The following is a 27,066-nucleotide window of genomic DNA, read 5'->3' as shown; positions in this document are numbered from 1 at the left end:
AGGTATACCGCAAGAGTCTTTATTTGTGTGTCCTGATGAATCTGCATGTTTGAAATCATGCACGTAGCTCAAGGAAACCTCTATGGGGAGGGTTATTTTACCCTTTTTTTAATCCTTTAGGGGGCGCTATGGAGCAGATTTTTGAATTTCTTTGATGTGAGTCCCAAAATATATAAATGCGATGCGCGGCCAGTGTGTGTGGCCAATCTGGTGAGATTTTGTGCATTTTAAAGCCCCCAAAAATCCATTTCGTGTTTATGGTGAGATATGTGTGTTTGATGCATCGCCTTAATGTCTGCCACGCCCACAATTTTTAGATTTCACGATTTTTTTCTGAAAACTTTGAATCGTCAATGTGTTTACTACAAAATGTGTGTGGTTTGGACTTGATTGGAGAAAAAGCCTAGGGCAGCATCTCTTAAATATGTACCCTTGAGAATATCAGGTGCCCTTCGCAGACCTTGACGGTGCTCGGGCTCTAATAAAAATAATGATAATAAGAGCTTCATTACTCGTATGACATGGATAGGTAAAGTCCATCGACTCAACCATGATATACAGCATGCACAACAACTCCCCAATGTGCATTAATTTGTACATCATTTTTAATCTTCTCCTCTCATAGCCTTATGTTGGAGCTCCAGCACAGTGCAGACAACAATCATTCCAGCAGATTCTTCAGTCTTGTTTAGTGTAGTCATTTCCCCCTTAATCAATACCAAGGCTTTTGTAATGGTTAAGTACATTTTCTTCCTTTTTATTTATTTAATAAAGGAAAGCCAGAAAAGTAGCCAGGTCAGGCATTTAAAGCATCAATAATCTCATTAATAACACATCAAATATTAAAAAATATATCTCATAATTATTATCATAATAAGGTTAAGCAAGTTCATAGTTTAAGAAAAGACTATTATAAACTACTTCTTTTGGAGCAGAGATCATACATGGAAGACGCAGTAAGATAAAAAGATTCCTAAATAGAGATGAAATGACTGAAAGAGAGAGAGAGAGAGAGAGAGAGAGAAGAGTTCACTAGATTGAGTTCATACTGTTAAAATGTCTTTCTGCTTCTCCATCAGTTTTGGTCAGCAGACGTCGTCACTCATCAAGATGTTTCTGCTTCTGGACAACCAGCAGTTGGTTTCTCCTGGGACTTATCTCTAAGAATGTCGTACCACTAGTTGTCTCTTCAGTTTCCTCCTCAGCCTTGTTCAGGCTCAAACCGCTTCTTTCTGCTCTGTAGCTGGATCCTTGAGGGACTGTCCGCTCCTCTAACACCATTTCCTGGAGCTCTTGGATCAGCTGTTTAGAGCCTTTTGAGACTGTACTTGTGAGATCCTTGGGAATAGGAGCGCTGGGTTGGGGCTGTACAGGGCTGTCCTTAGACGAGTCTCCACCTCCCTGGTTGGATTTGTTGCAGCCTTTCCCCTTAGCTTCAGCATCCTCGCTGTCACTAGAACAACTCCTGGTGTCATCATGAGCTATCAGAGCACTCTCAAGAACTCCCTGCGTGTCCTCTTCTTCCTCAATCACCATTGCTGCTGCCTCCTCGAGCTCTACGAGTTCCAGCTCCAAGTCTTTCTTCTGCAGGGAGGCGTTCAGTAACATTGTGGCCAAGGCCGTCATCTTCTTCGACCTGAAACATTTCAGAGAGACAAAGGGCGAGTCAGAGGAGGAGAAGGCGTGTGACTTGAATGAGGCATGGTGTCTGTCTCAAGAACAGCTCAACATATACACTTGAGGTCAAAATTATCAGCCCCCCAGGAATTCTGGAACACTTTCCTTAAATTCTGCCCAATGTTTGAATCATTGATAAAACTTGATATAAGCAAACATTCACCAGTGTTCTTTAGTAGCTTTGGTACATTTTGGAATGTAAAATACATTTTTAGGATAACTTTATATCAAATATAGTGAAAAATGGGGTGGTCAAAATTATTAGCCCCCCTGTGAATTTTTGATTTTAAAACACACCTGTGCAGTCAGTTTGTTTCCTAACAACACCTGTAGGTCTGTTGGCTTCCTAACAACACCTGAGCATTCAAACAGCATTGAGATTTACTTAAGGGACTCCAAACAGAGCACTTGAACACGTTATTGAGGGAGACTACTCTTACTAACCATGCCAAAGATGAAGAAAATCAGTCTTCAGCTCAGAAAGAAGATAATGGAGGCTCATAATAAGGGGGAAGGCTATAATGTAATTTCCAGGTGTTTTACAGTGTCTACAACAGCTGTATGTTGCATCATTGCAAAGTACAAGGAGACAAACTCTGTTAGAAACAAACCTAGGCGTGGTAGAAAACACAAGATTTGAAGAACTTTGGAGAGGTAAGTAGTCGAAGATGTCAACAAGAAGCCCCGGACATCTGCCAAGATGATTGTTGCTGACCTGACCTCCTCTGGAGTTGATGTTTGAAGGAACACAGTTGTGAGGGGTCTTCATCGTAGTGGGCTTCAGGACCATCGTCCCAGAAGAACCCCTTTACTCAAAGAGCGGCACATCAGAGCCAGACTGAGGTTTGCCCGTGAACATTTGAGAGGTAAAGATGAGTTTTGGAAGTCCATCCTTTGATCTGATGGAACTTTTTGGGCACATGGATGTTGTTCATGTTTGGCCAAGAAAGGGAGAGTCCTTCAACCCTAAGAACACGGTCCTCAGAATTAAACATGGTGGAGGGAGCATCGTACTGTGGGGCTGTTTTGCAGCTTCAGACACTGGAAAACTTATTCTGGTGCATGGCATCATGAAAAAAGAAAGTTATGTTGACATTTTGAGGGATAATATGAAGAACTCTGCTCTTAGCCTAGACTTTGGTCGGTGCTGGGTCTTCCAGCAAGACAATGATCCAAAGCATACATCAAAATTGGTAAAACAGTTCTTAAAGGACACCTAAACCAAGGTCCTGGAGTGGCCCGTACAGAGCCCAGATCTAAATCCTGTGAAGAATCTGTGGCGGGTGCTCAAAGTGAATGTCCATGCTCAGAAACCATGTATTTTGGACCAGCTGGAACCATTTGCATTGGAAAAATGGGACAAAATCCCTCCAGAGACATGTGCCAACCTTGTAAAGAACTATTTGAAGAGGTTGTTGTCATGTATGGCTCAGAACGGGTGCACTATTGACTACTTAAGGCCAGGGGGCTAATCATTTTGGACATGCCATTTTTACCTTTTCTTGTTTCAATTCATTGCATCAATAAAATATCCAAGTCAAACATAGTGAACGTTTGTCTTTGTTATTTTGGAAACACATAAACTATAAACACTTGTTTTTAATGGAAATTTTCATGGAGAAATCAAGGGTTTTATCTGATTTTACAAGGGGGGCTAATCATTTTGACATCAACTGTAGATAACAGGAGCTGGGGATTGAACCTCCAAATCTTTCTATTGAGAGATGAACCACTCAACCACTGAGCCACAGCGGTTCAGTCATTCATCAGGCCAGCTCTGTCCTGAGACCTGTGGCATTTCCCCAAAGACAGAACATTGTGATGTGAGTGTGTGGACTCGTGTGTGTGGCTGAACTTACTTCACCCTCTGGATCCAGATGCAGTAGTCTGTGATGTACAGGTCGTTCAGTATGTAGGCCGGGTCGTTCTCACTGAACACCTTGTGAAGATGCAGCAGGCATCTCAGGACACAAGCTTTCCCTGGACACATGAACACAGCATGTTTGGTTATTTGTTGTATGTGCTCTATTAATTGTACTCTTCATTTCATTGTTAACAATTGCCTCAGTCCTCAGTGACACCTTGAGATGAAATCAAAGGTTGAAGAAGGACAATTCGGATCTGTTGGTGAGTACTTTGTGTGTTTTTACCACAACAGCCACTGAACGTCACCATTTCACAGGGACACTCTTTACATTGAAACACTGGTTGCTCTGAAACTGTTGTGATCCTGTTGGAAGTCTGTAGAACTTGAATCCATGGTTGGAAAATCAATTCTGTCAACTGACTGATTTTGATACTGGTGATAGTTCCAACTGTTACCAGTGTTGGAAAACTTATAGAACAAATAAGGCAAAATGCTACTTCATGGACAAAATGTGTGCCCATGTCTTTGACAACGTAGGCCAAAACGGGTCATTAGGAAACTGTGGCTGTTTTCGAAATCGACTTGTACTGACTACCTTCAAATGAAGTATGCAGTACTGTAGGAAAGCCCCTTAAAGCTGGGGTTGGTAATCAGATTTAGATACACTTTTTGTCATACTGGTTAAAATGATCTATATGTCCTGATGGCAATCATTACATGATGTGTTCTTAAAAAAGAGGGAAAAAAATCAGCTATCTACAGCCGGAGTAAACCTGAGAAAACACAAACCAATCACCGTTTTTTGGCTCCCCAAATTTTAAACCAATCAAATCCCGTCCTGCCGTTCTGCCCTCCTCCTGTGCGTACATTTCCCCGGCGTGCACTCCTCCGAGTCCCCGTCTCCTGCCTCTACTTCCCCTGACTCTATTTACTGCCCCTCTCGCTCCACCTCGGGCCTGTCCCCTCTGACCTGATGAGGTGCTTTGCTCAGGACTGTAGTCCGGATCAGAGTCTAAAAAGCTCTCACCAACAAGCAGAATAATTAATGACGTTCAGTAAGTCCTACAGAAAATATTTATTTATTGTAGCGTCCGTCCGGACGCTGTAGTGATGACGAGCCGATTGGTGAACACGTTGATCTTTAATAACCGGTCACTGTCAGCCGTGATCACGCCAACCAACAAAACAACAATCAATGTTTGAATGAATGAAGAACTTCTCCTCTTGTCTCTCCTCTCTCCTGCTCACACACTCTACACCTCTCCTGATGCCTTCACTGACTGTCAACACTGTAGGAATTAAGAACATCTACACTGAACACGTTTAACAAACAGTAGAGTTGTTACAGTATTATATATGTGTTATAACTTTTCTCCTGATATCATGTCACCAGCACAACTGGATAATGCTAGAATGACAGTTGTGAGTACTAACAGCAGCCATGTTTGTTTGTGTTTTTAACTTTCACTATGAGAATGTTTTGGTGAGGACCGGTTTTGAATCAGTCACCATCATATGGTCGAGAATCAGCGGCGCTCATGCATGTGAGCGGGGGGGCGTCGTTTTGGGGGAGCTCCGAGGGAGGAGGGGAGGGGTTAGACGGAGTCCTGAGGAAAAGCTACATTCAAATTAATGCTGGTTTTCCGAGACTACCAACCCTAGCTTTAAACGTCCTCAGAAAGTCCAAATACATGACGGTTGTATCATTGTGTTTCTGTTACTGGCATATATCTTCATACGAATTCACTTGGAAGGTCACTGTCCCTTTAACAGAGCAGAGAGTTAATTAGCGGCTCCAGTAAGTCTGGGTCTGTGAGGCTCTCAGTGTGTCCATGGCTGGTGAGCTGCAGACTTCAGGGAAGACTTGTGTGTCATTGCCAGATATAATCACATTCCTCTCAGAATAAAACACCTGAACTAGAAGCTCAGCCTCCGTGAGTCTTTTACAGGAGTCACACCCCTGTAGTGCTCACCGCTCTATCACACACAACTGTAGAGGCCCTAGACCTCTGTTATAAGTACATACTGCATACTTCATTTGTAGGTAGTCTGTAGTCTGACTGTTCTGTTGGATCTGGTCTGCAGGATGCTGGAGTCAGGCATTGCTGGATTTCCGGTTTCAGAGAGCAGAAGTAAACAACGACCATAAACTGCTTCTTCAGCTTCACTTAGGTTTTAAAAAGTGAAGAAGTGGTTAATATGGAGTTTAATCATTTACACAGCACCTAAAAACTGAGAGCCCCCGTCATATGTGGAAAAAGAAGAAGAAGCGTAACATTAGCGCTGTGCATTGTGGGAAACAGTACGTGAGGGAGACTGGTCCGCTGCAGACTGAGACATGTTCCTGAATCAGTATACATCTGGGTAGTTTTGACATACTGCAGATTTTGCTCTTGTTCAAATACTACATACTGAATTTAGACTGAATCAGTACGTACTGCTAGTATAGGAGGAGGTTTCATAAACAGCCTCTGTCACTCATCTCTGGGACTCTTCTAATTCGCACTAAGCTGTAAACTGACTCTTGTTTCCTGATCTTTTTGTGATGGGCAGGAAGTTATTCTCAAATGACAAACAATGAGAAGACAAACAATGAATACAGCTTGCTAATGACTACTGATGTCACAATTCCAAGAAGTACATTCAACTACAAAAGAGTTGCATGAAACATTTGTATTCACTTTATCCTCAGGATGAACGCAAATGTCTGCAAAAGTATATTAAAGTTGAAGGATCAGGGCAGAGGGAACAAAATTCAAGATGCTTACAAACCACAACTACCTGAAGGAACTGTAAAGGATATTGAGTTATTTACTCCCATCACAGCTCCACGATGTATGTGAGAGCACTTCAATCAAGTCTTCATTTCATGCATTTCCACAGTTGTAAAATAACACTCTTTTTGTGCAGAGTGTCCCTTGTAGGATCCTCAACATGATGCTCATTATACTCATTCGGGTGTTGAGCTTTGTATATCAGGGTCTCTTGAACCAAAGGCTGGGTGATAAATTACTATGTGTTTATAAACTCTATGCCAGCATTCTTAATGAGCGACTGTATGGCTATTTAGAAACATTTGGTATGCTGGCAGATGAACAAAATGGCTTTCGAAAACATAGAGCCTGCATAGATCACATATACTCCTTATCTACTATAGTAAAGGCTAGAATACAAGAAGGGAGAGCCACTTTTAGTTGTTTTATAGATTTTCAGAAAGCCTTTGACTCAATTAATCATGATCTTCTTAGTTTCAAGCTAATGAAAGCAGGAATTGATGGTAAGTTTTATAAAGCTTTAAAAGCTGTGTATCAGGCCCCTGAATCATGTGTACAGGTAAATGACTACAGAACAGGGTGGTTCCCTACAGCTTCTGGTGTAAAGCAGGGGGATGTACTCTCTCCCACTCTGTTTTCAATTTATATAAATGACTTAATAACAGAAATTAAGGATACTGACTTTGGTGTCAGAGTGGGTGAACTAAGAGTCTCCACCCTGCTGTACGCAGATGACATAGTCCTCCTTGCAGAGACTGAAAATGACCTCCAGAGTTTGTTAAATATTGTCGAATGCTGGTGTAATAAATGGAGATTGAAGATAAACAAAGATAAAACCCAGGTTATACATTTTAGGAAGAGAGAACAGCCATGGACAAAGTCTGAATTTTGTTTTGGTTCAACTGCCCTGTCATTCACTGAGAAATACAAATATCTTGGACTCACTGTAGATGAACATCTCTCATTCGATGAAGGAATAAAAGTTCTCTCAGACTCTGCAGGTAGAGCTTTAGGAGCTGTTATCAATAAGGTTAAACTATGTAGTGACCTCGGTTACAAGACGTACACACAGCTGTTTAAATCATGTGTCTGTCCGATTTCAGATTACTGTGCAGGAGTCTGGGGTTATTTTAAGCAATCTAAGTGTGAAGCAGTTCAGAACAGAGCTATGCGTTATTTTCTGGGTGTGCATAAAAATGCCCCCAAACTTGCATTGTATGGTGACATGGGATGGGAACCTTGTGACATACGGCATATGGGCGACATGGTGAGACTGTGGAATAGATTTATTAATATGCCAGACAACCGGCTAACTAAACAGATCTTCTACTGGGATTATTGTAACAGCTACACCTGGTCCTCAGAGCTTGCGAAAATATTTGACAAGGTAGGTCTCCAATATATTTATAGAAACAAGTTAACTTGTAGTGTGAGTCAGATTAAAACAAAACTATTTGACACTTACAAACACAAATGGTTAGAAGAAGTCCTGTGTAAGCCCAAACTAAGAACGTATTGTCTGTTCAAAAAAATGTACCACCCAGAGCTTTATGTCACTCTTAACCTAACCAGAGCTCAGAGGTCTATATGTGCTCAGCTGAGATGCGGTATCCTTCCTCTGGCATTAGAAACAGGTCGCTTCCACTCTGTTCCAGAGGAGGAGAGGAAGTGTTCCTTGTGTGATCTGGAGGAAGTTGAAAATGAAATGCACTTTTTATTCTACTGTCCTTCATATCATGATCTCAGGTCCCTCCTTTTCAACAGAATATCAGAAAACTGTCCTGATTTGTTTTGCATGTCCGATGAAGATAGACTTCAGTTCCTGTTTACACACAAAGTGTTCCAGTTTGCTCAGTTTGTGTTAAATGCTGTTCAGCAGCGTAGGAGCACACTCTATGTCTGATTTAGTTGTTGTCACTGCCAAATGTCTGAAGTATAACTCTGTGCTTCTGAATTACTTTAGGTCATTGTTGGACATGTGCAGTATTGTAACTGCTCTTCTTTCTTCTTTTTTTCTTTTTCTTCTTATGTTGTTGCTCCTATTTTGTTTTGTTTTGTTTTGTAGTGTCTTGTAAGTCCATATGGGCTGGGCACCTTAAGGTGCACTACACGATGAATAATAAATAAACTAAACTAAACTAAACTAAACTAAACTAAACTAAACTAAACTAAACTATATTAGTGTGGGAAGGTTTGATAATGTTGACCCTTACACATCCATCAGAGAGTTTTTGGGGGCTTTTGATGAAATGATGAAGCTGCACTTTGTGTACTTCAGTTGAAAGTGTTTTCCTGACCAATCCACATGATTCCTGCTAGAATGCATCGAAAATTCGGCCACCGAAAATTTTCATCCAAAAGTGCCTTTTCGGCCAACATCTGTTCTTCCTGTAACTGCAGCACTAAAGCATCTTCTAAGCAAAGAGGATGAGACGGACCACGGAGAGAAAACAATGAAAAGTACACTCATAGAGTCTGTCAGGACACGTTTCACTGAGATCTATTTGGATCCTCTACACTTCATCATGACTGTACTCGATCCACGTTGTAAAGATCATTACTTGGATGTGGGAATAAAGCATCGAGCACAAGAAATGATCCAGGCCGCGATGGATGTGGAGAACCCGCTTGGAGACGGAGAAGCGCACGGCGCAGGAGAAGGAGAACAGAGCGCAGATCGCAGAACAAAGGACTGGTCTCTCTGAACCTGATGAGGGGGACGCACCCTCATTCTCTGATCTGTTCAATGAGATCCTTGATTTTAGTGAGGTTAGTACACAGTCAGAGCCAGAAATGCAAAGGTAGGGGAGACCGGGGACAGTTGTAACATTTTTGAAACCTCTGTCTACAACTTTGAGCTCTTTTAACCCAGTGTGTTCAAACTGCTATACAAACTAGCTTCAAGTGTCTGCTAATAAATGACCTAGAAAAGGCCTGTGCAACACAGACAGAAAATGCATGGCTTAATCTCAAATCCAAGGAGTGAAATGTTACAACTGCCCTATTCATAATTGGTATAATAATTTATTTCAGTGTTTTGGTTTTCGGCCTTGGTTTCCTCATTTTCGGTTCTCGGTTTCGGCCAAGTATTTTCATTTCGTTGGATCCCTAATTCCTATTGGGGGGCGACTGCGGCTCGGCAGCAGGGTCGGTTGTCTCTCAATCAGAAGGCTTGGGGTTCGATCCCAGGTCCTCTCCATAAGCTGAATGTCCTTCGGCATGACACTTACCCCGAACTGCCCAGTTAACCCTGAAGTGACCTGAACTATGTGACTGGGATTAGTTAATACTGATGGTGCTTCACGTAGCAGCCTTTGCCTTCAGTGTATGAACGTGGTGTGAATGTGTCATTAGGACATGTAGTGTTAAAGTGCTTTGAGTGGTCAAAAGACTGGAGAAGAGCTACGTCAACACAGTCCATTTACCGTTTACCATTGGGCCACTCAAGCTGAATCAGTACTGTGAACACATGACTACATGCTCACACAAACTCTGCTCCTGCTCAGTATCACAATGTCACTTTAAAATCATGCCATCGGACTTTTAAGCAGCGTACGTTGAGATGATGTGTGTTGATGTTGTTGCTGTGGTGTTTTTAGACAACTCACCCTGCATCAAAATCCTTGCTGTGTCAGAGAGGGCTGCAGAGATCATGGCAAAGTGTCTGTGGAGAGGGTAGCACAAAACCCTCCGTCCAAATGACACCAGGACTTCTGGAATGCAGCTGTACATCTGCAGATAAGGGAACATAAAAATCAGGAACCTAACAAGCATCCGGTATCAATAATAAAACACACACATGGACCTGAAGGTGCAGCTCACAGTGACGGGGTTTGGTTAACTAATTAGTTCTAGTTCTGACTTTAGCTGTGTGGCTGTAGCTTAGCATGAGTGTAGGCAGTGTGATTTCTATGCTATTTCTAGCTACACTATATTACCAAAAGTATTCGCTCACCTGCCTCACTTCACTCACATATGAACTTAAGTGCCATCCCATTCCTAACCCATAGGGTTCAATATGATGTCGTTCCACCTTTTGCAGCTATTACAGCTTCAACTCTTCTGGGAAGGCTGTCCACAAGGTTGAGGAGTGTGTTTATAGGAATTTTTGACCATTCTTCCAAAAGCGCATTGGTGAGGTCACACACTGATGTTGGTCGAGAAGGCCCGGCTCTCAGTCTCCGCTCTAATTCATCCCAAAGGTGTTCTATCGGGTTCAGGTCAGGACTCTGTGCAGGCCAGTCAAGTTCATCCACACCAGACTCTGTCATCCATGTCTTTATGGACCTTGCTGTGTGCACTGGTGCACAGTCATGTTGGAAGAGGAAGGGGCCCGCTCCAAACTGTTCCCACAAGGTTGGGAGAATGGAATTGTCCAAAATGGTTTGGTATCCTGAGGCATTCAAAGTTTCTTTCACTGGAACTAAGGGGCCAAGCCCAGCTCCTGAAAAACAACCCCACACCATAATTCCTCCTCCACCAAATTTCACACTTGGCACAATGCAGTCCGAAATGTACCGTTCTCCTGGCAACCTCCAAACCCAGACTCGTCCATCAGATTGCCAGATGGAAAAGCGTGATTCATCACTCCAGAGAACGCGTCTCCACTGCTCTATGGTCCAGTGGCGGCGTGCTTTACACCACTGCAGCCGATGCTTTGCATTGCACTTGGTGATGTATGGCTTGGATGCAGCTGCTCGGCCATGGAAACCCATTCCATGAAGCTCTCTGCGTACTGTACTTGGGCTAATCTGAAGGCCACATGAAGTTTGGAGCTCTGTAGCAACTGACTGTGCAGAAAGTCGGCGACCTCTTTGCACTATGCGCCTCAGCATCCGCTGACCGCTCTCCGTCAGTTTACATGGCCTACCACTTCGTGGCTGAGTTGCTGTTGTTCCTAAACTCTTCCATTTTCTTATAATAAAGCTGACAGTTGACTGTGGAATATTTAGGAGCGAGGAAATTTCACGACTGGATTTGTTGCACAGGTGGCATCCTATGACAGTTCCATGCTGGAATTCACTGAGCTCCTGAGAGCGGCCCATTCTTTCACAAATGTTTGTAAAACAGTCTGCATGCCTAGGTGCTTGATTTTATACACCTGTGGCCAGGCCAAGTGATTAGGACACCTGATTCTGATCATTTGGATGGGTGAGCGAATACTTTTGGTAATATAGTGTAGGTTGAATTTCTGCCGTTACACCTAATTACCTTTCTATGAAGCGTACAGAGGAGCAGACTATTCCGTCCACGTGTCAGGTGGAGACATTTAATTACTTCAGAGATTGCAGAAGTTGTTGTTTTCTTCTTGACACCAACACTACCTGATTGGCTATCTAAGGTAATTTTAGTTTGGTGAAAGGTAAAAGGTCACACTCAGACTTTCACAAGATTGAGAACGCTCAGCACAGTATGCAGGACTATCACTACACAGCAGGCCTCTCATTGAACTGTTCATTGCCACCCGTTATCTTCTCTCCGTGTGCGAGATCAGACTTACCTCGAGCCAGCAAAGAGTCCCGCTGAGCTTTCTGATGGTCCAAGGTGACTCTACCTACAACAGACAGGGAGACTACTCGTTATCACTGCAACACCATGCTGACTATAGAACAAGGAAAATCAAAACACTCATACACTATGATGCAGTTTGTTTCAGAGCTGTCTTGTAGTTAATATGCTGCTTGAAAAAATCCCAAGTACAACCCTGATTCTGAAAAAGAATTTCATGGTCTGCAATTCATTTAAACCCATATTTAACTGAAGATAGTGCAAAGACAAACAAAAGATCAACTGTTAACAAATATAGTTATAGTTAGAGCTGGATCAGGCTTGGACCAGCTTTTGTCATGCTGCTATAGGCCTAGACTGCCGGGGGAACTGGCACACTGACACACTGGGATCCTAGCTCACCCCCTTCCCCCCAACCCCCTCATCACTTACTTTAACTCTGCCTGTCCCATTAAAGTTACTAACCATAGACCTTTCTGGAGTCCCTGAGCTCCATTGTCTCGTAGATTCCTCTGAGCTGCCGTTGACGTCCTCCTGCTGTGGACGATCTGGACTCCAGCTGATACGGACGTGCTGGACTCCAGCGGCAACAGCTTCTACGACTCGTCTCATCACTATCACTTCTCTCTCTTACTCCCCTCTATCTGTCTTTCCAGATCCAACTCAGTTGAGGCATGATGTCTGTCTAACATGAGTCTGGTTCTGCCTGAGGTTTCTGCCTGTTAAAGGAAGTTTTTCCTCACCACTGTAACTAGCTAAATACTGCGATGTGCAATGCTCATGATGGATTAAGGTGGGGTCAGACTGAGTCTTATCCTGTCTTGGTGTTGGGTCTCTGTTCATAATTTGACATAGAGTGGTCTAGACCTCCTATCTTTGTAAAAGCGTCTTGAGATAACGTTTGTTGTGATTTGGCGCTATACAAATAAAGATTGATTGATTGATTGATTGAAATAAGGTTAGCGTTTTATAAAATATAAGGTTAATTTTATTTGGTTCCAAACTCATTTGAAATACGTTAGGACCAGGAATTATTACCATTGTGTTGAAACACTTCTTGTTCAAACAACACTCAGTCAATGTTTGGGACTTTAGGAAACCAGTTTCTGGAGTTTTGAAAATGAAATGTCCCAGTCTTGCCTGATAAGAGGATTTGAGCTACCCAACAGTTTGGGGTTTTCTGTGTTGGACTTTTCCTCTCATGATGCTCCAAATGTTTTCACTGGATGACAAGTAGAGACTGCAGGCAGATCAGTTCGGCACCTGAACTCTTCTAATACACAGCCATGCTGTTGAACTGTGAACAGGCCAAGTGGTGCCACTGTTAAAAATGGAAGATGAGGAATCCATGGTTTACATTGAGATTGTTATATTTAGAGTCAGACAGGACAGTCCTTCTGAAATTATCATGTGCCCAGAGAAGTGTCAGACATTTCTACATTATGTTAATATATGGCCTTCACTTCACATGGTACAGGTTTGACTTGCATTTGTGGATGCAGCTCTGAACTATGTTCACAGACAGTAGTTTTTGGACTTTATTTCCAGTCCCTCCAGGAAGTTGCGATTTCGCGATCGCAACTATCAACGCAAATTCAACCAATCAGCGCGATTTCTGCTGGGGACCCCTTAAAGCTCAGTGAAAGGGGACTGAAGGATTTGAGGATAGAGGACTGTGTCATCAAAGCCTAAGTGAGTTAAACTAACACATACTTACATTGTGCTCACCCTCTGTAGAGCGCACTTCATAGGAATAAGCCAGCAGGATGTCCACAAGGCTGAGCCACACTTGGCAACAAGCCGTCTTGTCTAGCAGGTACGAACGATTGTTGAATTTCCTCAGCTGTTGTTTCTCATCGTCCGTAAAGGATATGGCTGCAAGAGAATGTGCATTAGATCAGTCTGCATGCTGTTATATTATTAAAAGGACATAGAAAACTCAGTACCCTGGCTCCAACTCATCAGTCATGGGGGATTAGGGACAGGAAGTCAGGCAAGAGGATCGCATGCAACAGGCGCCAATCTCAAAATAAAACATCATATACGGACTCCCGACCGTTTAGAGATCGTATAGATCAGAAATACTCATCTATTATGGATGTAAGATACAAACAGCCACATATCAGTGATCCAGGTCGACTACAACAGGACTTTAAGAGGATCACTGTGTCAGAAGGTAACAGGACTTTAAGAGGATCACTGTGTCAGAAGGTAACAGGACTTTAAGATGATAGCTGTGTCAGAAGGTAACAGGACTTTAAGATGATCACTGTGTCAGAAGGTAACAGGACTTTAAGATGATCACTGTGTCAGAAGGTAACAGGACTTTAAGATGATCACTGTGTCAGAAGGGAACAGGACTTTAAGATGATCACTGTGTCAGAAGATAACAGGACTTTAAGATGATCACTGTGTCAGAAGGTAACAGGACTTTAAGATGATCACTGTGTCAGAAGGTAACAGGACTTTAAGATGATCACTGTGTCAGAAGATAACAGGACTTTAAGATGATCACTGTGTCAGAAGGGAACAGGACTTTAAGATGATCACTGTGTCAGAAGGGAACAGGACTTTAAGATGATCACTGTGTCAGAAGGGAACAGGACTTTAAGATGATCACTGTGTCAGAAGGGAACAGGACTTTAAGATGATCACTGTGTCAGAAGATAACAGGACTTTAAGATGATCACTGTGTCAGAAGGTAACAGGACTTTAAGAGGATCACTGTGTCAGAAGGTAACAGGACTTTAAGATGATAGCTGTGTCAGAAGGTAACAGGACTTTAAGATGATCACTGTGTCAGAAGATAACAGGACTTTAAGATGATCACTGTGTCAGAAGGGAACAGGACTTTAAGATGATCACTGTGTCAGAAGATAACAGGACTTTAAGATGATCACTGTGTCAGAAGGGAACAGGACTTTAAGATGATCACTGTGTCAGAAGGTAATAGGACTTTAAGATGATCACTGTGTCAGAAGGTAACAGGACTTTAAGATGATCACTGTGTCAGAAGATAACAGGACTTTAAGATGATCACTGTGTCAGAAGGGAACAGGACTTTAAGATGATCACTGTGTCAGAAGATAACAGGACTTTAAGATGATCACTGTGTCAGAAGGTAACAGGACTTTAAGATGATCACTGTGTCAGAAGGTAACAGGACTTTAAGATGATCACTCTGTCAGAAGGTAACAGGACTTTAAGATGATCACTGTGTCAGAAGGTAACAGGACTTTAAGATGATCACTGTGTCAGAAGGTAACAGGACAACAAAATAGAGCCAAATTAATCATATTAAACTCATCTAAACCTGCAAAAACGAAACTGAACAGTTCTGCAGCATACTCAGTGATGATTAAAGCACAAAAGTAATGGATTACTCTCCAAATGAGCAGAAATTCAACCACAGTAAGGCTCTGTGACCTGCTGATCCTGCCTGCTCTGCGCTGCGTTACGCTCCCAACACGTGTCCTGTGGACTAGGGACGGAGCAAACACGCTGCACAGCCGTAACGTGGCGCACACTCATCCTGTGGACTCCCCGGGTGAGAACTGTTATTATCTGCTACTTTGGCTCCCCTGTTTATAAAGCAGTTTATCTAATGTGTATTCTAACTGACTGATAACTCTAACTGTGAAACTTTGCAGTGGAGTAGTAGAGTCTTTTGGCATCTTACAGTCAATGACACTGACATACATGGACTAGGTGACATAGCTGAGAGGCATTCAAAGTAAATAGTCTCATTTGCTTTTGTAGATCACATAAAGGCATCAGGATACATTAAAAACTACCTGTGGTACATCTAAACATGACCCTTAGCCACTCGTTTGAATTGAAAAAAATATAAGAGGAAGGTTTTCCATCAAATGAATAAGAAATCATACAACAAAGACACTCTGGAGTTTCTCTGTTCCTACTGATCATTTTGAAGGTGTTTTTGTTCATGTAGTTTGCTGTTTGCTCAATGCAGAACACAGAACACTATAGGATACACTATGCAATCTCAAAATATCATAGTTGCACACATGCTTTGTTATAGATCACATCTAAACTGAGAATGCCATCTGATAGGATGACATATCACATGATCAATTCTCCAGCTGCAGAAATTCTGCAGCAGCTTGTAATAAGAAGTATTATATTATTTAGTGTGAACAAAGTAAAGTAAAGAAGCTGTACTCAAGCCAAGGATCACTATCTATGTAACAACTAATGAAAATAAAAAAATCACCAAATTTAGGCCTGGCAAAATCTATATGTCATGGGTAGTGCACATGATTTCTGCAAACTTGCAGTTGTGTGCCTCTGTGAACCCAACTCTTCTCCAAACTCTGCATGCATTAAACAGTGAATGCTTGGTTCTATGTGCAGGAGATCCATGTGCATGTGAGCTAACAGGATTATGTTAGATGTAACCCCAGTATTGTCCCCTTACACTGATCATTACATTATGCCCACATGTGCACCCACCTCTCGAGGCAGTGGAGCTTTAATCCAGCCCCCCTTGGCCAATTTTGATGTAATGGCACCCACAAGAGCAAGACACAGGCCAGATTACAGCTTGCCAAAAATAAAAGCCCTCAATGGATGCTCCTGCGCTGCAACCCACTGAGCAGGCAATGACAGCCTCTGCCCTCCCACCGCAATTTAACACCTATGGCCCCCAAGCCCCTTTACCTCCTCAAGGCTTCAAATCAGCCCATCCTACCAGAAATGCAAACTGTGCACTCATTGAAAGGAAGAGCTGCAGAAGGCCGTATATGGACTCTATGTCAGAGAGATGTGATGCTGTGGTGCTGCAGAAGGTGGACATATCAAATATTAAAGTTAAAAGACTTCATCTGACATTTGTTGTGTTCAGAGCAACCATCTGCATGTTTCATGAACATTATAGAATGAAATCATGGAGGCAAAAAAAAGGTCAATATTTTCAGATCTGTCAGGGGATGGAATCATTTTGTTCTCCACTGTTAGTGAAGTATAGCATCTTGGTGTTGTTTTTTCATTTGATTTTTATCATGTGTTTTTGTGTGTTTTATGTATAATTTCCTCTGTCACTAGAAAAGCTGGCAGAAAGATATGGTTCCAAAATCCTGTTACGAATGCAGCCAAGTATTAGCTTCATCTAGCAACACAGTTCAGATGAAATAATATATAGATCATATTCATAAGGTTATCAGAATGACTTCCACTCACAAGTTTCCTCCTCCAGCTTTGAAGGAGTCAGCTTTTCCCACCATGGCTTATACTTCAACAGCATCTTGATTTCCTCATCTTCAAACAAGTCAGCACTGCAGTGACATTTAGACGTTAGCAGACCACAGACAGTGCATGGGGAAGAAAAGCAATGTTTGAAGTCATCAGAGAGTTTGACTTCAACAAACTCACAGGTAGTGGTCAGGAGAAAAGGCACATGCCTCTTCTTGCAGCCGTCTCTGCCTCCTCTCTGCTGCAGTAGTGTCTTCTGGGTTCTTGACATCAATAACATGGCTCAATTCTTCCTGTCATACAGTAAGACATCATCAAAGAGTTATCTCACATCAGACTGGATCAATGTCTCTGTTTGAAAGGACCATTGTTTTTCAGTATACCTGTAATCTTGCAAACACTCCAGTCCGTTGATTTCCAAAGCCATATTTCTGCTTCTCCTCAGAGCTCTCTTTGTACACCTCCTGTTCAAAATGCCAGTTCATTTCCTCTTCTTCATCTTCATCATCCTTTTCTGCACTTTCACTGCATTCTTTCAAAGGGAGAGATATTCCGGTTAGCTCTGTCAATAACACAAACCCACTCCATGTCATTTATTCCATGTCTATCCCGTTATTGTTCTTAAACTAATTACCAGAACTTAAGACCTCGACGAATGGTTTTGCTGAGCGGGAACCATTAGGGGCTAGGAGACTTGTCAGCATCTGAAGTCCCTCAAAGTGTTCTCCAGATGTTTCTTTGGGTAACTGAACAGTGAAGAGACCTGGAAGATGATAGGACATGAAGGAAGGGACATTAACACATCAACTTATTAACATTACTCGACACAGCTAGGCATATTATTTAACATATTTCATGTAAAAAAGATTCCATGTTGATGGTTTTCTACATTGTCAATACTGGAAAGAAAAATAACTAGATATAAACATGTGAGCAGTCACTCATTCACCTGTCATACATTAGAATCTGAGTCTGTGCACCTCCTTGGCCTCCTTGTATGCAGTTCTTTAAAATGAAGGTGTTTCTGTACATATGCACACCTCACTGACAAATAAAAGCAACTTGGCCAAATAACAAGATGATTTTATTGACTCATAAAACATACAAAGTACAACAGCTCATCTGTCACCTGTGCCTGTTTATTTAACTGGATAGAAGTCGTCATCAACCAGAGCTGCAGCTCAGACACAACCAATGATCCACATTTCAGGCCTACAGTTATACAAATTATTTACTTCTTTAACCCACAAGTCATTCTGGGGTCAACTAGTGATGGTGACAATGTTTAATAGGGATGTAAGGATATATCACAAGACCGTAAAATATTGAGAAATAATGGTGGATTAAAATTGATTCAATGTATTTTGTATCTGAATATTATTTCTAAATAGTAGAAGGCACTATCTGCATCATACTCCGCTTGTTCAACATCATGAAGTCTCTTGTCTGGTCTCTCGTCACTCGCTGAGTGGAGGTGTTTTAAGTTTAAAGCATGTTTCAGAATCAGCTGACTGAAGGTGTTGATCACAGTGGAGACGCTCAGCTGGGGGCTGCAGCTGAGTGACAGGTCTCCACGAGCGCTTTTTTTCTCCACCGCTGGACTGATTCTGACCCGGTTGTGCTCCAGGCTGACACCTGACCACGTTTAAATGTTTATTTTTCTCAATAAGAACGAGTAGACAGAAAACTGGACTCTGAGTCTGAAATCTGATCCTGTTCAGGTGTCCTGTTGCAGTAAATCCACATGTTGTAGTCTGAGTCTTCACTCTATGACCATGTGTCCACAGAGATTATTTATAAGCCTGCTCCTCACGTTGATATTCAGCATGTTAACATTTTGAATAGCTCAATATGATCCGTAGCTGTTTAATACCATCAGTAATATACAGTGTGTCGTGAAGGAACATTTGATTTAGGGGAAAAACACATTTGTCATTATTTCTGACATGGAAAACAGTCATGTTTTTTAATGATTAAACTATTAATGATCGTTTAATATTTCCAAAGATCGATCACCGAAAATACTTGAAATGTACATCCCTAATTTAAAGAGATTGACCTTATTCGTTTTAATATTTCATACTTTCATTTGGGAATTGTTCACTTTCCATTTCTCTAGAATTGTTCTGAAGTTTTCCAACAAGGTATTTTTGTATGGTGATTTTAGTGTGCAGTGGTTTTATTTGAGTTACAACACACCTTTAAAATGAAAAAGGATGAAAAAATATATATCCCAACTGTCCATATCTGAGGATTGAAATAAAATAATAGTTATTTAAATTTTGAGTTCAATCCAGTTTTCTTGAAAATCGTTAGAGAATCATGATTCGAATCGTATCGTGAACCAAAAACTGGGATTTGAATCAAATCGTGGGTTGAGTGTATCCTGACATCCCTAATGTTTAATGGTGTAGTCAACTAACGTCCCTTACAAGTGGCAACCTCCGGTCTGAAAATATGGAGCCCATGTTGAAGTGTTATAAACTGCAGTTCATTGAGAATCCACTAGAGGCTGGCTGCAGAAACACCAGAAACCACATACACACCCATTCAAAGAGACGATCTTTACAGCATTAGTAAACATGTTTACAGCCTGGTACAAAAAACGGCTTGGGTCTACGTGGCTAATGTCTCTATCAGCACACACTGTACGTGTGTACATTATTTCTTTTCTATATTAAGATTATGAGTTTTTTTCCCAAATAAGGACATGACTGATTGACTGACAGGCGGGAACACAAAGCTGTTGGCTAGGAGGCTCAAACCCCGCCTCTTTATATCACACTTCTGGTTGAGTTCAGCATTTCCAATATGGCTGCCGTCGCCGACTGGCTTCAAAACAGCACTCAGGAACAGATGCATGACGCCACGGATACTACATCCATTATTTATACAGTCTGTGGTCCTTATTTTACCCTTGACTAAAACAGACAGTTCAGCCAATCTTCAACACTTCAGAAGAAAACACAATCGTCTTGACTTTAGAAGGGATTCTGCTTTTTTATCATTTCTGAATGAATGTGAAAGAATAAAAACAGAACACATATCAGCTCTAAGAAAGTCCATTCTGCTTTCCAGGGGATTAGTTTTATACATCAGCAGGAAAAGCTAACTCAAAGGCTAATCAAAGTATATTTGATGACAAAATAACATGAATAGTAATTGTTATGGATTCAGAGTTTGAAATGAGATCAAACGGATTTTGTTTGCAAGTAAAGAGATCCAGATCTGACCCACAGGTCTCCTCTTTAGTCAGTGGTTAATGGGAGGTCCTGTGATCTCCCTCAGCTGAGGTCTCTCTGTTCAGTGGGTTCTTCTCACAAGAGGGTCAACACCTTCAGTCGGCTTTCTTTGGTGAATGAATGAATGAACGAATGAGAGTTTGAGTTTCTTTACCCCTGGGGAGTCATGATTCCTACAGCATCTTTCAGAGAACAATGTTCTGTTCTTTTCTTTGACTTTCTTACTAAGTGCACTTTCTTGTTAGTTTCCCACACCTCCACCCCCACCTCTGGCCTTCAGGAAACGTGACATAATGAAACAGAGTTAATGGTTTATTTCCATCACTACTCAGAAGCATCAGTATTGTTTGGCTCCATTAAACATAACAGTTGTTGGTAGGTTTATAGATATACCTATAGATATGCAGGTCTACATACTACAGACATGTCTGTCATCCACTTTACAACCATTTCTTTATGGAATCCTAAAACATCAATGTTACTTACCTTTATCAATGTCAAACTTGGCCTTTTCTCTCCCATCTTCCACTATTCTTCCAGGAAGAGATAACCTGAAAATAAAAAGTGTAGTTATCAGAATAAAACACAAGCACAGTTCATCCTGAATTAAAGAGTGGTAAACAGTTAGTGTCCAGGCTGCTTATTAAAGCCAGTATTACGTCTTTCATGCGTGAATAAAGGCCCTCTCATCCTGGTGGCTCTAAACTGTCCCCACGTTACAGCCTAACTTAGGACTCCACATATACAGAGCTGCTGCAACAGACCACAGAATCTTTGGGCTTTCATCGCTGTTCTACCTAAGCCAGGAAAATATCCTAGTTCATACAGGCCTCTCAATCTGACCCAGTGAATAGGAATTATTTTTAGGGCCCGAGCACCGCTGGTGGCGGAGGCCCTATTGTAACCCTAAGGATTGTTCTTTCTTCCGCCACTTAAAACGCATTTTAGGACCCCTGAACGTGAATGAAAGCGCAGATATTTTTGCACACTCATCGGGTCAAGTGAAAATTGCAAGTTATTATAGGTCTCGCAAAAAAAAATTCAGTAGCGTCCCCTAGAGGTAAAATTAACATGCTACGCATAGAGTTTTTTTGAGCTACATGCATGAAAAGTCCTACACATATTCATAGCATCAGGACGCACAAAAAAGCCTCTTGCACCCATATTTGAAACTCAACAGGAAGAGTGCCACCTAGCTTTGAACATGAAAAATGGGGCCAAAATGGGTCCGTGCAAGGGTGCATACTTTTGCTAATTTCTCCTAGAGCTTTTCTCCGATTCAGTCCAAACGAGGCCCATTCTATAGTAAACCCATTGATGATTAATACAAAGTAAAGGCATTCTGTTCAGACGAAAGATGTGGCCGTGGCAGACTTTGGGGCGGGGCATAAAAAAAAAACGCCGGAAAATGGATTTTTGTGACTTTAAAATGCACGTAATTTCACCTCATCCAACACAGTCATCAGGCCTGGGGAAAATTGCGACATTTTATGGGTTTCGCAAAAAAAAGTCGAAAAATGTGCTAACTAGCGCCCCCTACAGTTTTCAAAAAGCCCTCCCCATAGGGGTTATTTTGAGCTACATGCTTGAAAAGTCCTACACATATTCATGGCATCAGGACGCACAAAAAAGCCTCTTGCACCCATATCCCAAACTCAACAGGAAGAGTGCCACCTAGCTTTGAACATGAAAAACGGGGCCAAAATAAGGGTGCATACTTTCGCTATTAACTTCTAGAGCTTTTCTACGATTCAGTCCAAACCAAAGGCAACCTATAGAAGACACCTTGACGAGAAAAAATTATCAGAACAAATTTTGATCAGACAAAAAATGTGGGCGTGGCATGCGTTGAGGCGGGGCATCAAACGCACATACAGATTTGAATGTGAAGAATGACACCCAAATAAGGGTGCATACTTTTGAGAGCTCCTCCTAGAGTTTTTCTCCAATTCAGTCCAAACAAGGCACATTCTATAGCAGACATATTGGGGATTAAATTATTGTTAAAGGAATTCTGTTCAGACTAAAATTGTGGGCGTGGCACACTGTCAAGTTTTAAGGTTTTCTTGGCAATCTGCCAAAAACTTGGAACATTTGCACCACCGGAGGCAGTATATACTCTCAGATCTTGCTTTCGCATCATGTGATGGCAAATATCAGGCGACGGTTTACATGTGGCGGCGGCTCGCGTAGGCGGCGGCCGCGGGTGTGCGAGGGCCCGTTCATCGCCGCTTGCGGCTTTAATCTCTAATTATTGCTCTATGGCTTGAAATGAAAATCAGAATACATCTCCAGTTGACACCAAAGACAGTTCAATATAATTCACAGCTCTAAATTGGATCAAATTCCATGTATTCCAGCGTCACTCAACACGGGACAGGTGTTTGACTGTGTTGGATGGGTACTGAATAAAACTATAGATTATTGTAAAAGGTTGGTTATAATCACCATTTATTGTTCATCGGTCCAATAAATGTTATAACAATGTACATTCTGTGAAAACACTTTCATCTATTACAGATGCTAAAGATCCCAGTCCCAGAACTGTTCTACTAACTACTACATTCTGGTGGTGGGCAGTTTATACCGTGGAACAAGCCACTGAGGATAAAGTTGACAGTGCAACAAAGTCCTCTTAAAGGTGGATTGAATGTACATAATTATGAGTACTTCTATTGGGCAGCACGAAACAGGGCAGTCTGGATGTGCCAAGAGAGGCAAGCCTACCCAAGCCCATCTCTTCAAATATTGAAATTGAACTCAGTACCATACATCAGCTCCTTGAGTTCTTCGACCAGAGGAACTTTACCCCTGAACTACGTGCGTTTCACCCGATGGACCCAGGGTCTAAATTTAGTTCAGGGGTAGATAATCTCCCCCCTAAAAAGCCCCTGCTAGGGAGGTAGTACTTTTCAAAGGTCCCGGGACTTTCAGGGGGCAGAGCCTGCAATGCTGAACGTGTCTGATTGGTAGATTAACTGCAGTGTTATTATTCCTCCCTCCGTCCACAATAACATCACACACATCTGTGATTCTCTTGATTTCTCTTTCTTTCATTAGTTTTGATTTGTTCTATCTTTTTTGTATGTGTGTGTACTTTTCAAAAGAAGAAGCTGTGATTCTCTTGATTTAGCAGCTTGTAACAGTAGCCTTCTCTCAGCCCACCGTGAATGCGTCTCTCCCGGTGTTCCGGTTTTAAAAGTGACCCTGTAGACTGGAGACCTTCAGCTGAACGTGTCAGTGTTTGTGGAGTTTACACAGCTGTTGAAACACAGAGGGAGTTCCTGGGAATGCAAACTAGTTTAGTTTTTATTAAGATTTCAAAATATCCTCATCAGATGGTCTAAAGACGTTTATGAGGGATGCATCCAGCTGAAAGTCTCCAGTTAACAGGGTCGCTGTTTAAACCAAAACACCGGTCGATCTCTGCCACTGCTTTTTGAGTTCAAAAGGATTTTAAAGGCATGTTGAAACGTCTTTGCTACTCGCGCTTATCTCCTCTCACGTGTTGATTCAGTGAATCCATCTGTGATGAAATATAGCACCATCTAAAACAACACCAGCTGAGTCTCTTCATGCTAACAGGCTAACTGTTGTGTTGCTCAGAATGATACCTGCCTGTCTGTCTGCTTCTATGGTGTCATCTGTGATGAATGGCATTCCTCTTTGTTTTACTGCCCTCTACTGGTCTGGTGGTGTAGTGCATTTAATTTTTTTTTTCTCCATAGGTCACTGGCCTGATTTACACAATCTACCCGGGACTTCAGCCCGTGGTCGAAACGCAGACAACAATGGCACAGGAACCTTTTAGTTCAGGGGAAGGTAGTTCTGGGAGCTAAAAGACCCCGGGCTAAAAGACCCCAGAACTCTTGGTCAATATGCACCAATGGGAAGTGATCTGCCTGTTAGTCAACACTTTTCTTTAACTACTACACATCAAATCACACTGTGATAAATAAATACACTCTACTCAGAATGAAGCCTGAACCCTCTCAGTCCGGCCCGGTGCTGTTACTCATTATGGACTCCCATTTTAAACACTGATCTGAATGTAGTCCTATGTTCAAAACAAAATCCAAAATAAAGATTGTTCAAGAGAATATTAGAGCAAAGAACAATGTGAGGCTCATCCTCATTTATCTTGAAGGCAAATACAGATGCTCTGCTCATGGTGGATTAAGATGAGATCAGACTGAGTCCTGTCTGTAAGATGGGACTGGATCTTATCCTGTCTTGATGTTGGGTCTTTGTTATAGAACATAGAGTATGGACTAGACCTGCTCTGTTTAAGAGTCTGAGGAGAACATGTGTTGTGATTCTGATCTTTATAAATAAAGATTGGTTGATTGATTTAAGTTGAGGTATGACTTCAAAAAGCTGCAGCGTAACTCACCTCAGGAAATATGGTTTGGCATAGAACTTGAAGTCTGATCCATCGATATCCAGATCAAACTCAGACGTCCTGGTGTAGGGCACTCGGATGTTGAGGGTCAGGTAGTCCGGGTTTTGACTCAGATCAAATGCAGGAGTTAGCATAATGAATACTGAGGTGATGCTAATGCCTGTTACAAGAAAGACAAGGAGAAACTGTTACAATGCTGTCTGCCACACGGATACTGAGGCATGTTCACTGATTGAGTAATGGATTGTTGAGAATGTGCTTGAACACACGTTTCTTTCAATCAGGTAGAGATAAACAACGTGAGGTCTCATATCACTTCAGCTGTCCGGGGTCTTTACTTCCCTAAAGAAGTCTGGCTCTTCTTTAGGGAGAGCACTACACAACAGCTCCCCCTACTGACAGCATGGACACAGAGGCTGAGGACCTTTTATGGGACATTACCATCCTTTGGATACAAAATGGACCAACCAAGGACAGTCAATGCAGAGAGACTGGCAAAAAGCTTTTACACCAGTATCTCTGCAGTATCAGGGCCCTCTGAGCTGGTCTTTCTGCTGCTGGACTGATTGGGACTTTCTAAAGGACAAGAGGGCAGAAAACTGGACTAAGTCTGAATTGCAGCAAATCCACATCTGGTAGTTTGAGCCTCGTTCTATATGACCCTTTGTCTGATCACTTAGAGCTTGCTCCACGTGATGATATTCAGAGTGTTTAACAATATGTACGCCTCTTTATGTTCTCTAACTCCATCAGTTACACGGGACCTCCACCAGATCTGTGACCGCCGGACAGCTGGAGTCAAGTGACCCGAGGTTTTCCCTCTGTAATCCCTGATATTTTGATGTTAACACCATTATAATATTATTTCAATGAAGGAGTCTCTGTAACATGAATCTACATCTCTATGTGCTTTTTAAAGTCATTTATCTGGGTCCTTTAAATCCTATAACCTGTTATCATAACCTACAGCGAAATGTTCTCTGACCTACAGTAACCTCTGCATCCTCAGCCTCTGCTGCTCTCTGCTCTTTATTTAAAGAAGGAAGAGATTTCCTCTCATCTCCACCTGAGGTTATCAGGTAGAGTTTAGTGATGTCACAACTTCACCTGTGATATTGTGAAAGTGACACTGTCAGCACTCTGTCATCAGATTCACACAGCTCTAAACTCTCCTGATGAACTTTAAAGAGGATGCTGTGTTATTGCACGTCACACCTTAAGTTAGCAACAAGAACAGGGCTAACCCACTTTAATGAGGGATGATCAAATCTTTAAACAGAGCAGAAGTTTGTTAAACTCAGAACAACTCGTCTTATAAACACTTCAGCTCCAGTGTCACAGATCTACCTGTGTTTAGTACCTGTGGGTCTGTGTTTACCTGCTGTCAGAAACCATCTCATGCAGCGTCTTTGGATCAAACCATCTACAGGGAGAGGAGGGGTGGATGTTTTTGGGGGTTATTTATAAGGCTTAAGTAGAGGACTTCTTGAAAGAGAAGTTGAGGGACACTCATTTGATTGACTTCAACATGAAATAGGGAGATTGTCGGGAGAAATAATAACTCGGGAGTACAGAGGGAGAATAAGTTCAAAGAGGTAGACTCCCGACTAAACCCAGTGTTGGCAGGTCTGACACAAACACACACACACGCTGGTCTCCTCGTGTCCTGCTCACAGCTCACAGCAGTCCTACCTAAAGGGACTTTCCCTCTGTCGGTACGAGTCGCAGTTCACGTTGAGCAGTGCGCTGGAAGAGCTCAGTGAAAACACTCCTAAAGAACATTTATAACACATAACATGACTTACCACCAGGAAGTATCTGCGCGTGTCTCCTGCTTCTTCTTCCTCTCCTTCTTCTTCTTCGTGGGCACCCTGGAGTTCACTTCTTCTTCTTCTTCTCTCATCCAAACCACATTGTTAAGGTGCATACCGCCACCTGCTGGACCGGAGTGTAACATCAGAGTGTAGTACTACAGGATCTACACGATACATTCATACAGTCTATGGACACATTGTACAGAATGACAACATAAACATAAATACCTCAATGAAATTAACCAACCAAGAAATACATATAGTGGCAAATAAATAATTAATAATAATAATACAATAACATTTACCAACCAAGAAATACATATAGTGACAAATAAATAATGAATAATAATAATACAATAACCTTTACCAACCAAGAAACACATATAGTGACAAATAAATAATGAATAATAATAATAAAATAACATTAACCAACCAAGAAATACATATAGTGACAAAAATTAATAATGAATAATAATAATACAATAACATTCACCAACCAGGAAATACATAAAGTGACAAATAAATAATAATTAATAATAATAATAATACAATAACATTCACCAACCAGGAA

General features: G+C 41.8%; 1 protein-coding gene across 1 annotated transcript; it reads right to left on the bottom strand.

The window, feature by feature from the left end:
• Positions 1-733: 733 nt before the first annotated feature.
• Positions 734-26,614, bottom strand: shq1 (SHQ1, H/ACA ribonucleoprotein assembly factor). Its single transcript, XM_034695882.1, has 12 exons — positions 26,487-26,614; positions 24,673-24,841; positions 20,766-20,830; positions 17,672-17,800; positions 17,421-17,569; positions 17,218-17,330; positions 17,026-17,120; positions 13,544-13,701; positions 11,819-11,872; positions 9,927-10,050; positions 3,537-3,657; positions 734-1,636 (listed from the first exon to the last, which is right to left on the bottom strand). The coding sequence occupies exons 2-12, from the start codon at positions 24,813-24,815 to the stop codon at positions 1,099-1,101; spliced, it is 1,689 nt and encodes a 562-aa protein (XP_034551773.1). The 5' UTR covers positions 24,816-24,841; positions 26,487-26,614; the 3' UTR covers positions 734-1,098.
• Between the last annotated feature and the right edge of the window lie 452 nt (positions 26,615-27,066).

This window comes from Notolabrus celidotus, chromosome 1 (genome assembly GCF_009762535.1).
Source record: "Notolabrus celidotus isolate fNotCel1 chromosome 1, fNotCel1.pri, whole genome shotgun sequence".
Classification (NCBI taxonomy): domain Eukaryota; kingdom Metazoa; phylum Chordata; class Actinopteri; order Labriformes; family Labridae; genus Notolabrus; species Notolabrus celidotus.
Note: the sequence above shows the minus strand (reverse complement) of the source record. Positions and strands in the feature narration are given on the sequence as shown.

Coding starts and splice junctions, on each gene's coding strand:
- shq1 (XM_034695882.1), bottom strand. CDS start 24,815: ATGCTAACTCCTGCATTTGATCTGAGTCAAAACCCGGACTACCTGACC. Junction 17,331..17,420: donor GAGTGTTTGCAAGATTACAG/GTATACTGAAAA, acceptor ACTGTATGACAG/GAAGAATTGAGCCATGTTAT. Junction 3,658..9,926: donor AGCAAGGATTTTGATGCAGG/GTGAGTTGTCTA, acceptor TCATGTGTCCAG/GGAAAGCTTGTGTCCTGAGA.